This window comes from Leuresthes tenuis, unplaced genomic scaffold (assembly GCF_036924035.1).
Source record: "Leuresthes tenuis unplaced genomic scaffold, fLeuTen1.0.hap1 SCAF_3, whole genome shotgun sequence".
Taxonomy (NCBI): Eukaryota; Metazoa; Chordata; class Actinopteri; order Atheriniformes; family Atherinopsidae; genus Leuresthes; species Leuresthes tenuis.
Genome location: NW_027325357.1, coordinates 25,863,514 through 25,875,679, shown reverse-complemented (window position 1 = coordinate 25,875,679; position 12,166 = coordinate 25,863,514). Strand labels below are relative to the sequence as shown.

The 12,166-nt window shown below is 41.6% G+C and overlaps 2 protein-coding genes across 2 annotated transcripts; one reads left to right on the top strand and one right to left on the bottom strand.

Moving 5' to 3' along the window:
• Window positions 1-195: 195 nt before the first annotated feature.
• mon1a (MON1 secretory trafficking family member A) lies at window positions 196-6,882 on the bottom strand. The gene is made up of 6 exons (XM_072382810.1): window positions 6,782-6,882; window positions 6,147-6,298; window positions 3,992-4,366; window positions 3,115-3,880; window positions 2,742-2,889; window positions 196-1,196 (listed from the first exon to the last, which is right to left on the bottom strand). The coding sequence occupies exons 2-6, from the start codon at window positions 6,271-6,273 to the stop codon at window positions 1,056-1,058; spliced, it is 1,557 nt and encodes a 518-aa protein (XP_072238911.1). The 5' UTR covers window positions 6,274-6,298; window positions 6,782-6,882; the 3' UTR covers window positions 196-1,055.
• An 876-nt stretch (window positions 6,883-7,758) lies between these two features.
• On the top strand, window positions 7,759-12,158 carry traip (TRAF-interacting protein). Its single transcript, XM_072382809.1, has 15 exons — window positions 7,759-7,867; window positions 7,961-8,018; window positions 8,132-8,215; window positions 8,398-8,437; window positions 8,527-8,654; window positions 8,746-8,840; window positions 8,991-9,104; window positions 10,003-10,090; window positions 10,182-10,271; window positions 10,355-10,443; window positions 10,540-10,695; window positions 10,791-10,836; window positions 10,927-11,031; window positions 11,122-11,172; window positions 11,541-12,158. The coding sequence occupies exons 1-15, from the start codon at window positions 7,770-7,772 to the stop codon at window positions 11,646-11,648; spliced, it is 1,350 nt and encodes a 449-aa protein (XP_072238910.1). The 5' UTR covers window positions 7,759-7,769; the 3' UTR covers window positions 11,649-12,158.
• Window positions 12,159-12,166: the final 8 nt, after the last annotated feature.

The following is a 12,166-nucleotide window of genomic DNA, read 5'->3' as shown; positions in this document are numbered from 1 at the left end:
TGTTGGTTTACCCACCTTTCATGCTTGTTGTAACCAAATACAAAGTGTCTTCATATTTCTTTCGGTTTTCTCTCCGCTAGCAGTTCCCGTGTCCTATATTAGAACATCTCATGTGCCGTTTTCATCATGCATTGAGTGAACAGACTCAGTGGTTTCCTAATCAGTGTACAGACTAAAGGATGACACAGAATCCGATTGGTCTTTAGCTAGTCGTTTATTTCTATATAACTTTGCAGTTGTGCGGCTGCCATACATCTCCATTGTAAAGTTTGCACAACAACTGTTAGTTAAGGCATTATTAGTGGAGGCAGATGTGGCAACGTTGGATTGCTTAAGCAAATCAGGATCTCATGAAACACAATGGAGCTTCGCGATTAGACCCACACAAAAACATTTCACCTCGTGGTTAATGATCAAGAAAAGAAAAATGGCAACTGGAAGATTAACACTTATATTCTGCTTCATTTACAGTGGAATTAACAATACATGTTAACACAAGTAACTGACAGCAGTGAACAGCTTGCAGTCTCTTTCTTGGAGTGCCCTTTTTAATCAAGGAGGTACATGGAGAGAAAGAGGTGATGTTTCTTGGAATCATGAAAACACAATAGGAATGTGGTTAACAGGTTTTGCCAGCATGCTTTATAACAAATGAATACATTCTAGTGCAGCTCTTGAGTTTCCAGTTTTTCAAATCTCATTTTATTTTATATCTTTAAGAACCAAACTCATAGCATTAAAAAGACAAACAGCTATTTTGTCATTCTGAGAGCTCTGTTACAGTAAAACAATGTTTCGATGAGAAGTTTTTGTGTCATCAGTGGTGCTTATGCTGCTTCCATCTTTTGTTATTCAAAATAAAAGTTATAAAAATCTAGCCAGCTAAAATACTGCATTAAGTCATCGTCACTGCACGCTTGCCAAATTACAAAACTGGGAATTAAATGAGAGGATCCCAGAATCCAAAATGCATAGCTCTGACAGTGTTTTTGTCTCCACTGAGATGATTGCTGCTTCATCGTCGGCACTGGGCTCAGACAGCCAGCAGCGAGGGCTCAGTACGTGAGAGGACTCAGGATGAAAAGGCGATCTTCCTCTTTCCTGATCCACTTCAGCAGTTTGTTGACAGCAGTGACCGCCAAGGCCTTGGTGGCCAGCGGGCTAAAGCAGAGGTAGAGCTCAAAGCCGCTCGTCACCTGAAAGGAAAGCGTGCAGGATAAGACGGTGGGTACGAAAAGGCTGTTTGAAACGGCATTCACTCCGTTTCCATGCGCGAACTGACTTGATCAATTCTTACCAATAAACTAAAAATGCTCAGTCTTCAAAACAGAGCTGCATCAGCACACGTGAACAGCGTGCTTTTGCAAGCACCATTAATCCTCTGGCAGCAACTGTACATTTATGCTTTTGATGATGCCAGGCTTAGCAATTCTTTACACTCTTTTTACTGACTGTAGTCAATATCTGGCAGTGCATTAAGTGTTTTAAAAAATACTGTAAAATGTGCTTTTGCTCCTACGTTTCAGGATTATCTTTGATGTTGCTATTATATGTAATAACTGATCTCTCCTGTTTGGTGCTGTGTTGCATTTGCTTCGCTTTGTCTGTGAAGTTGTCGACATTTGGGTTTAAAATCATGAAAAGAATACAATCATGATCCTTTCTCCTTTTGCTCTGAATCGGCTGCGAGTAAGAGGGGATTGAAGCTGTGGTAGATTCCCTTAATAAAACAAGTTTATACTCTTTTAGGACATCTACCCAGGTGCTCTGTAAAAGTGGCTAAAAGGAAATTCACAAAATCACAGCAGCATGTTCATCCCTTATATGTCTTTGTTGCCTTTTCGGCATGAGAATAAATTCACAAACTGGATGATAAAATGATCTCAGAGTGATGTCATAGAGACAACAGCCTGTCTCTCAACACAAACAAGTGTTACAAATGATATGTCTGGCCATCATGTCAAAATACATGCCCATATATTACCACAAAGCACTGTTTGAGCTGCCAGCCGACAAGAGGGCTCTATCAGTACATGTGGGGGAGAATCAGTAGACCTCATGAGAGGCATGAAAGCTGCGGTGGAACTGAGACTGAACTCCAGTTGCCTTCCCAAACTGTAATGATGTAGTTACGTATGATGTAGATTTTCCTTATTAAAAATAGCAATGACTTCTTGTGCTGTAGAGCTGCGTGCAGCGCATGTATTCAGCCCCTCTTTACACTCAATCAATATGTGCAGAGCGAGGCTTGGTGAGTTCCACTGATGTTACCTGAGCGCTTATAAAAAATTTAAAGCTTTTTAATTCAAGACCGCACCTGGCCAAAAGTCTAGCAACACCAGGCCACCTGTTCCCGCTGCGGGCAGAGAAAAGGAAGAGATCGCACTGTTGTGCTCTGAACACGGGGGCGGCCAACTGAACAAGAAGATGTTGCAACGGACTTAACTGTTACTCTGAAGTGAGTACAGCCCGGCAGATGACAAGGACAAGAATGTGGGAGAAACAGGCAGGCATTATGTTGCCTATGTGATGATGTGTAATGTGCACAGAAATATAGCTGGCAAAACATATGCATATGGCTAGAAGATACGTCAAAGTACATACACACCGACAGCATAATCATGCTCTATTTTGTGTTATGAAGACTGGAAACGTTCAATTCTTTTGAGAATGAGTGGGCCATTTGAAAATACAGTCATAAACATCCGGCATCTCATCTCACCACACCACACCCAGCTTACCCAGGCCAGCAGGTTTTCAGTTTCACCGCAGCGGTAGAAAGAGCGCAGAGGTCTGGTTGGATGGTGCAAACAGCTGTGAAGGTCCTGGTACAATCCCATCAGCCTCTCCTGCTCTTCGTCAGACTGGTACACCAACGGAAACTCTGGACTGGAGGGAGGAGATTTAGACAAATCATGATTTGCAATCAAGAAAAATAACAGAAAAGTTTTTTTTTTTTTTAAATGTGCTGTTTAAATGTATTCTTTCTTTCTCCTGGTTAAAAATTTAAAAAATAGAAAATAGTAACAATACAGTGAAATGACTGAGCCAATATTTTAACATTCCGTAACGTTTTATTAAATATTAAACATTTCATGACTTAAAACTACTCACCTGGTGTACAGCCCTGAGCTCTTTGATTTATACAGAAAGTGCCGGAGCTCGGGAATGCCGACCTGCGTCAAAGAGTAGCTTGGACATTTAAGTGCCTCCTTCAGAGCCTGGTAGGCGCTGCGCTTGCTCAACCTCTCCATGAAACGCTGCTTGCAGTCAGACATGTTAAAAAAGTCCTCTCTGTCAGTTGAGACCAGGATGAGGCAGAGCTGAGACCCAGGCTCCAGGTATGAAATGTGAGCGTGGAAAAATCCAGCAGTGTTGAACTTTGGCAGACAGATTGGCGTCCAGCCCTCACCCTCTCGGAAGGATGAAGAAGAGCCGACGAGGTTGAAGACCAGGTGCAAGTCTATGTGGTGCAGGAACTGGTCCTTCTTCCTGACCAGTGTGACGAGGCGATCGCCAGCTAACAGGATGGAGAAGACCAGGTTTTTGGATTTGGCCGCCTGCAGGCTCGATGAAACGACGTCCCTGGCAGAGCTGGCTAACGGCAGACAGGTGACGGCACTGAGCAGCAAGCCAGGGTCTCGCTCCAGGCGGTGCAGCAGGTTGTCTGTGAGGTACTCGGAGCCAGCTAGCAAGCGGCGCAGGTCATAGTTCTGCTTGTGCTGAAAGATGTGGTTGAGCTGAGTGAGGGTGAGCAGGCTGACGATCTGGTAGTAGATGTACTGCAGCTCTCTCTGCAGCTCCTTGTCCGACTGACAGGTCCGAGACACGCCAACCAGAACCAGAGGACTCTTGGTGAGGAAAACCACTTTACAGCCGTCTGACACAAGCATAGGTTTTACCGATTTAACATAATTACTTGGGCATGATTTGAACAAATGCAGGTGAAACTCGTGAAGCATTTCACAAACATATCAAAATATATGCTGACCTGCATGTATGGAACGGATGATGTTCTTATCAGCTTCCACGAAAGACACCAGGGCCATCATCACACCCATGGTGCTCGACAGAGCCTCCTCCGTGCCGTAGCGGCTGTAGATTGGCTTTCCAGCATCACTCAACACAAACACATGTTTTCTATGACTCCGCCATGCCTCACTGGACACGTCCTCCTCTTTAGTCCTACTCTCGTTGTTGTGTTGCTCCTCTAGATTTTTCTCCCCAACCAGAACCTTGAACTTCTCATCATTAGGGCATCTGGATTTGTCCAGTTCAGCCTCACTCAGGGCCTCTCCTTCACCCTCAGCAGTCAGATCTTCGAAGGACTGTGCATGAACAAACATAGCACTCCTCTGACCAGCACCTGCATTAAAGTGCAGGGATATATTATGACAAGTGTTTATCAATAGCAGGTATGACTGCGCTTCATAAAAGACCTTTTTCTTTTTTACTATTCTGATGTGTTGGGTAAGAGCCATTTTGGAACAGTCTCATGTACTCAGAAGACGTACGATGTACGACAGAAGACATTATGAGACAACCATCGTAGAAAATGGTCAAATACCTCTCTAATGGTGGCGTGGTAAACCAAATGTACATTTGCCAAACCAACCATTAAGTCTTCACCCCTAAGCACTTTCTCTCAAACAAAGTGATGCATCTACTTTGACATAAGAGTACTTAAATGACGAAGCCTCACTGGTTGGTTTGGCAAACGCACGACTGTTGACAGACTTAGATCTAATTAAGATAAACACTTTTCATAGTAGCTGGGCAATTGAAATGGGAAATAAAGAACCTCTGGTAACAGATCTTGTCATTTAGAGAGCAAAAATGGGACATGTCTGATCATTAATCAGCTATCAGTGCAAAATTCCTAACTATTTTGAATTTTGAACCGTAAATCCAAACCGTGTATTATGTCGTCCTTTCGTGCGACATAATTTCTCCTGTCAGTATTTGATTTGTTCAAGTGGAATGTGATGCAACTTGACAAGAGCTGCTGCAGACATGCTTAACCCATGATGTACTCACAAATATATTCGCTTTTCCCAAATTTAGTCAAGAGAAGTTTGAATCATTATCATTTCTCTTTATAGTTTCAGCAAGGTTAAGAATCCCCTGTGCAATGCATATTTGAACACACTAGCTCAGGCTACTATTGTAACATTCAACCATTATTGATCGTATAACAAGTTGTGCTTTCAGGTCAATTCACACAGTCAAATTTTGCCGTTGAATCACAGAAATTATCCTAAAGCAGACAACTAAAACCATTTTCACACATGCACTGCAGCCCTGAATTTTTCTACACGTGTTCCGGAGGAGCTACATGTGAGGATGCAAATGTCTGCAACATTCAGTCGGGACTTCTTGTGTCCTTCACGCAGCCAACAACCTTGTAAATTATCTGGAAAACAGCCGAGCAAGGCCACGTGTGAATACAGCACAGTAATCCTCCTGAAAACTTATGCTGTGCAATTGTGTGTGTTGCCTGAAATTGCTGTTTCAAAGTGTTTTATCCCAGCCTGCATGACGCTTTCCACTCACTGGTAGTTGATGTTTCACAGACACACATTTTGGGGAGTTCAACTCAAAATGCTGCACAACTCTCACAGTCGTATTAGGAACTTTTTCAAAATTGCTTATTCACACGCTCAAAACATGTAGTTCTGGTTTTCTGTGGGCATATGTTGCCTAGAAACCAGTGGTCAGTAGGAGGTTATACTTGTGGCATTTTTCAGTCAGGAGGGAAGTTACAGACAAGCTTTGTTCTAGGAATACTTTTAATGCTATACATTTGTGCGTATCCACAGATGTGCAGTAGATTTATCATCTATAGCTGTAGAGAGATGCTTCATTAATCCAATTAGAAGAGCTTTGGTTAGAGCTGTCAATGTTGCACTAATTTTTTCATTCTTAGTAAAATGTCAGCCTCTTGACATCCCAGCTGGCCTACAGTGTAGGGACAGCAAACTAAGGCCAATCCCACTGATCATCGCTAAATGCTGGAATTTACTTGTTGGTGCAAGAGTAGATATTAGGCCAGTGGAAAGAACATGCAAGTGGATGATTCAATACAACACACTTGTGGTATATTTGAATAATTTAAAAGAGTAATGACTGGGCACAGGACAGCTCACCCGGTTCAGTTCCCTCCACCAGACCAGGAGTGGGGCTGTCCGCCCTCTCCGTGCGAAGACGGTCCAAAGGCGCGAGTGTACCGTTTTCCGGGGACACAGTCGCCCTCTGGGCTTCTCCAGCCATCATTGCTACTTATGGCAGGGACACACACCTGGCAGGACAAACACAATTGAGAGGTGGGACCAAAGGTCGACTGAATTGTGACTCAGACTAGGACTTCAGAGCAAGCGCTTTATGGTTCAATTTTTTTTTATGAAATGGTTACTACAGCAAGAAAGTTATGGCCTGGTTTTAATAATTTCTATTCATAAAAGCGACTCCAGAGCGACAGCAGACTCCAGCTTTAAGTAGTGGCTGATGTGAAACAAAACTGGAAAACAAACTAACAGTATAGCAAACTAACTGACAGTATATTTACTTATTCTTTATTCATACGAAAGCTTTTTTCTTGTTCCCCACTCGTCACCCTTAGTGAGGAGTCAGGTTAGCTAAAGCAGAAGAACTTCAAAGGCTAAAAGAATTGCTAACTTTAGCAGATAACTAACCATATATAAAGCTAAATGTGTCTGGTTTAACTACTTTCATTTAGACAGAAAACTGTAGAGACAAGTTCAACTATTTCCAAAATCATTACCTTTCATTTCCACAACTATCTGCATTTGATTTGTATTCCACAACTCGTTTGTGACAGTTGCTGCAGCTAGCTAGACCAAACAGAAGTACTTCTTCCTCAAGCTTGCGACTCAGGTTGCGGAAGAAGGAATTGTGGGATATGAAGTTTTCACCGAGAAAAATCTGTTCATTAAATTGAATAAAAGGGAAAAAAATCTTTAAATATCTTATAAACATTTAGATTCAGTCTGGTAACCCAATGTTGCAATTATGTTGTGTCATATTGATAAATACATATTTTTCACCTTTCGGTGAATTCAAAGAACCTCGGTCATCAAATTGTTTTACTTACAAATGAACATATCCCACCGGCAGTAATATAATGGATATTACAAGATTTACGCAAGACATTTGAGATGGTACATGGATGAAAGGGGAAGAAAAGTCAAGCGAGCATTTGTGAGGTCCTTTGTCAGGTCCTTTCAAATCGTAACCTCTTGTCTTTACATGATTATTTTTAGAAAACGTATTTAAACGCTTTATTTAAATAAATATTCATTACGGTGGGATGTTGCGCACAAGAGCGGCTGTGAACGCATCATGTAGGGGTGGGACTTACGTTTGAACATACAGCGCGGAAATATATCAAAGACGAAGCCAGCATCGTGTTTGTATTAGTTAGCTGGGCTCTGGTTTATCATTTAATCTTGACGTGGTGAAAATTAAACGTTACAGATAAGATTATGGATGGATTAGTGTTATTACGAAGAACTGTGACGTAACTGAACATCTTCATTTGGTAAGTATAAGGACTGTTGACAAGGCTAACAGTTAGCTTAGGAGCAATGTTGTTAGCTTGGCTTCTGCTATACAGTGTTATGAAACAAAAGTCATTTCAAAAGATGTAGCATTGTGAACACGTAGAGTTTTTAGGAGAGTACAACTGTAAAATTATGTCATGATTCATTTTCACTAACTTTTTTATATATATATAGGCTTGTCGCAGTAAGATGCCTATCCGAGCGTTTTGCACAATTTGCTCGGACTTCTTTGATCACTCCAGAGATGTTGCTGCCATTCATTGCGGACACACTTTTCACTACGAATGGTAACTATTTAGAGAGTCAATTCTTAACAATAACTCCCCTAGCTGGTATTTCCAATGTCTTAATTTTTATTCTTTCTCTTCCCTCTTTCTCAGTCTTCTTAAGTGGTTTCAGACAGCGCCCACAAAAACCTGTCCACAGTGTAGGAAACAGGTACACTAATTCTCAGCTTCAAAACACCAGAAAACAAACAGCCTAGACTGAGTCAACTTTCCAAACAGAGCAAATGTGAAAAAAGTTGAATAACTTGTGCTCTCTGTGTGTAGGTCAGCACCAGGCACATCATCACAAAGCTGTTCTTTGACATTAGTGGAGAGGAGGCTGCCACAGCCGATCCGGAGAGTTTGCAGGTACCAAACTTGGAGCACATAACCAAATCAGAGTGTTAGAGGAGATTAATCAGTTTTAAGTTTTATAGCTACTAATTCCAAAGAGAGTCTAAAACTGAAGCCACACCTACCATTACATTGTATGTATGTAAAGCATCACATTTTCTATTTATGTTCGGAATGTGTGTTCCTCCTTTTCACAGAATGAGCTTGATCGAATGAGGGCCCTTCTAAGCTCTAAAGGTAACAAACCAGATCGTACTGTATGTTGTGTGGATGCATGACCGTGGCAAGCTGGTCGCCGGTTGATCATCTGTCCAACCTATTTGCAGAGCGAGACTGGCGAGACAAACAGAAGGTGATGGACAGCTTAAAGGACACTGTGGACAAACAGAGGAGAGACCTGGACAGTGTACAAAAAGAAGTCATGGAAAAGGAGATGCTATGTTCTGCCCTCAGGGTATGACTTCTCTGTTGTTTTAACCTCTAATCTCCACGGATTCCAATTGTAGCCTGTAGTTGTGGTTCTGTAATGTTTTGACCTCTTACAGAAACAGATGACATATTTAGAAACGCAGCAGAATGAGGTTCAGGCTGCAAAAGAGGAGGTACGGAGACTGAGGACCAAAATGAAAACTTTTGAAAGGTACCTGCTAATGTATTGGCTTCTGATTTGGGCCAAATCTGAAATTTTACTTGAGTGAATTTTCTAGAAGAGACAGTATGGCTGCCATTTAAGCTGATGAAACAACATTTACAAGTCGTGCACTGATTTTTACTGCTGTTTTGTTCCCAGCCTGGACGTGTTGTTGCAGGGCCAGAGAGCAGAGGTGGAGTCCATGATCACTGATATGGGTGTCAGCCATAAAGCAGTGGAGCAGCTCTCCATCTACTGCATCTCTCTGAAAAAGTAAGAGCCTTGTGGTCATGCTTGATCTTTTCTTTTCTTATCTGCCTTTACTCTCACTTTGGTATATGATAAAACTCTGTAGAATTTAAAACCAATGTTCCATTTTGAGTTTGTAGTATTTCTTTATTCCGATTTTAGTTGTCTTGATATTTATCAAGGTTCACATACCCTGAAATATTTGTCATGAAATGGATCATATCAGAAGTTTAGTGTTTAGGCTTCCAATTATCAACGTTGCATGATCCTGGCGGCACTAAGATCGGACATCGATTAGCTTGTGATAATGCTGCTCCTGTCAGTATTTGAGGGGCAGGTGGCCAAGTACTGGAGGAAGTGTGATCATGCGATTGTTTTTTATTTTTGACGGTTTTATTTTTTTATTTGTTTGGAGTTTTTTGGGGTTTTTTCAAAGTCAGTAAATGTCGTATTTTGTAACTGGTTAGATTGATAAGTCCAAATTTCAGTTTGAGGAGCTTTTAAAGAATCGCACATACAAACATCCGAGCTGGGTTAGCTAGTTTGGTCATAGCTCTACAGCAGCAGGTGTTCCAGGTCTGCAAGGGATACAATTAAAGAAAACCTGTTGATTAGCTACAGGGTCACGGAAGGAGGTAAAAATGTGCCTGTTCAGAACTGGAACTGTGTTAAAACACACTGCGCATACAGAGCTGCATTGCCCGCGACAAGCCAGGTGGGATGATTTGGCCAATGTTTGGCTGATAAAGCTTGTGCTCTCCCATTCATGTGGATTTCACTTTGTGGATTTCTGGCTAATTTGTGTATATCCCCATAAGTCTGTTTTAAAAACCTATATCCATTCAAGTGAGTGTTTCTTTTACTTTTTCTTCTTCCTCTCAGTTTCGTCTTCACATATTCGTCACCTCTTCTCCTTTTGCAGAGAGTACGATAATCTCAAAGGGAGTCTCAAGAATTCAAATGACATGTGTGAGAAGCTGAAGAGAGAAGTTCTCTCCTCAAACAATAAGGTAGCCTGATGTTAACAAGTCACCCAAAGGACTGACCTTTTTGACAAATAATTATTTAAGTCTGACAGTAAGTGTTTTTGTGTCATTTCAGCTGCAGAAAGCTACAGTAGAGGTGAATCAGACCAAAGAGGACATAAGGTCTCTGCAGAAAGATCTGGCCAATGCAGACAAAGAGATCTCTGTAAGGCATTAAAAAAAGATCACACACTTTTTACTGTTGCTGTCGGAGGATTGCATTGATTTCTGAACCCATCTTCTCCACAGAGTCTGAAAAAGAAGGTGGAGTTTCTTCAGAAGACTCTGAGCACTCCAACACGGACAAACGAAGCCCTCAGTAGGCTTGTCTTTGAAAGGTGTGTCCACCTGCAGCTTTATGGAAATCTCTTCAAACTTAGGCTCAACCATTTGCCGTTGATTATTTACTCAACTTTTCTCTGCCCGTGTTCCAGCCCAGCTCCAGTGGAACTGAAGCAGCCTCGCCTCCACCAGCCTGCGGATAGCGAGGACATCGATCTCAACATCACCTATGACATCACTACCCCAGACGACGCGGCCAAGAGACCTGCACAGATCCAGTCCAAGAAGATGCGTCTTGACCCACATGTGTAAGTTATATGTTGCCTTGTGTTAAGGAGGATGTGGTTTCTCTGAGCTTTATGCTTACAATAGAGTAATTATTGAAAATGTTTTTATTTTTCAGCACATCTGTGTCTAATAAGAGTGAAAAATCCTCGTCTTTGAGCAAGGTAGGTTTGTAATAGTCTCTAGCAAGTTACAGCTCTACTGAACATTACCTTGTTTTCATTTGTGTGTGTGTGTGTGTTTTTCCGCCTCAGGCTCGGGACGAAGATCGAACCACGGATCCTTTTTTTAGGAACTCCCTCCTCTTTAGAAAGAAGACTTTTGGGAGCATGTTGGACCCTCATAGGAAGCCTGGAGCTGTAAGTACAACACACAAGCTAAATAAAAGTTTCCAAATGTTATTTCTGTAAGTTCTTGGTTGAAAAGAAGGGTTTTTTGTTTTGTTTCAGGTCAGAACCGGTTATGATGGATTCGGAGGGCGAACTAAATTCATCCAGCCTGTATCCTTTGCTGTCATTAGCAGCACATTGTGTTGGTTTGGAGGCCAGGCCTGGGCCAGTTGGACACACGTGTGACACATACAGAGCATAGACTTTGTTAGGTGTTAACCTAAAAAAGAGAATATTTGAAAATGTCTTTTTTTTTTTTTTAGATTTAGATTGAGTATTACCATCATCACTATCTGAAGTCACTGCTGAATTTCTTTTTCATGTTTAGTTCATAGTCAACCACAATTTAAATGATGAAGAGCTTAAAAATAGCATTATCAACACTTCACTTCTTGTGCCTGAGAATCCATCAGCAAATACTAATTTCAGGACATTTTCAGGACCTTTGCATTATTCCTTAACCGAGCACTCTCTTCCAGTCTCCTTTATCGGAGATTCGGCCGCTTATGAAAGCTAAACGGAAAAAGGTGACGCGTCCTCCCAACAAGATTTCAGCCTGCCTCACTCTGGACGGCTTTCTGGAGTGAACTACGAAGTCGCAGGCTGGAACAATCTGTGTGTGTGTGTGTGTGTGATGAAGTGTGTTCGTGCTGAATTGGCCCAAAGAACCAGCTTGGCAGCAGTTCTTCCACTCGGCAGCGAACAAGACTCTCACTGCTCTTTTATTTAAAAGCAGCAACTGGCCTCACTCCAGGCAACAAATGCCAGCTTTCTGGTGATGTCAGCAAAGCCCCATGTACATTACCTTTTTGTGTTGACATGAACTTGTTTGTCTTGACCAGCTTCTGATTTGAAGCTTTCTCCTGTGGTTGTATGTGAGGCTGTGTGTGTGTGTGTGTGTGTTAGAGACAAACCAGTTTATTTGCTTATCAATAGACTTCCTCTATTATGTCATTGATTTAAGATCCATCTATTCTGTATACATTCTGCCTCCCTATATATTATTAACCTACATGTAGATATACTGTAGGTACTTTTAGTTTTAATAGTCCTGCCAGTTGTAAGCCAACTGAGATAATAAACTATTTTTATTAAGATTTGTGTT

Bases quoted from the DNA above. Each gene is read 5' to 3' on its own strand.
- mon1a (XM_072382810.1), bottom strand. From the start codon at position 6,273: ATGATGGCTGGAGAAGCCCAGAGGGCGACTGTGTCCCCGGAAAACGGT. The intron at 2,890-3,114 runs GTGAGTAGTTTT...TCCTCCCTCCAG, and splicing joins AGCTCAGGGCTGTACACCAG to TCCAGAGTTTCCGTTGGTGT. The intron at 1,197-2,741 runs GTAAGCTGGGTG...CTTTCCTTTCAG, and splicing joins CTGAAAACCTGCTGGCCTGG to GTGACGAGCGGCTTTGAGCT.
- traip (XM_072382809.1), top strand. From the start codon at position 7,770: ATGCCTATCCGAGCGTTTTGCACAATTTGCTCGGACTTCTTTGATCAC. The intron at 10,444-10,539 runs GTGTGTCCACCT...CCCGTGTTCCAG, and splicing joins AGTAGGCTTGTCTTTGAAAG to CCCAGCTCCAGTGGAACTGA. The intron at 11,173-11,540 runs GTATCCTTTGCT...ACTCTCTTCCAG, and splicing joins GAACTAAATTCATCCAGCCT to TCTCCTTTATCGGAGATTCG.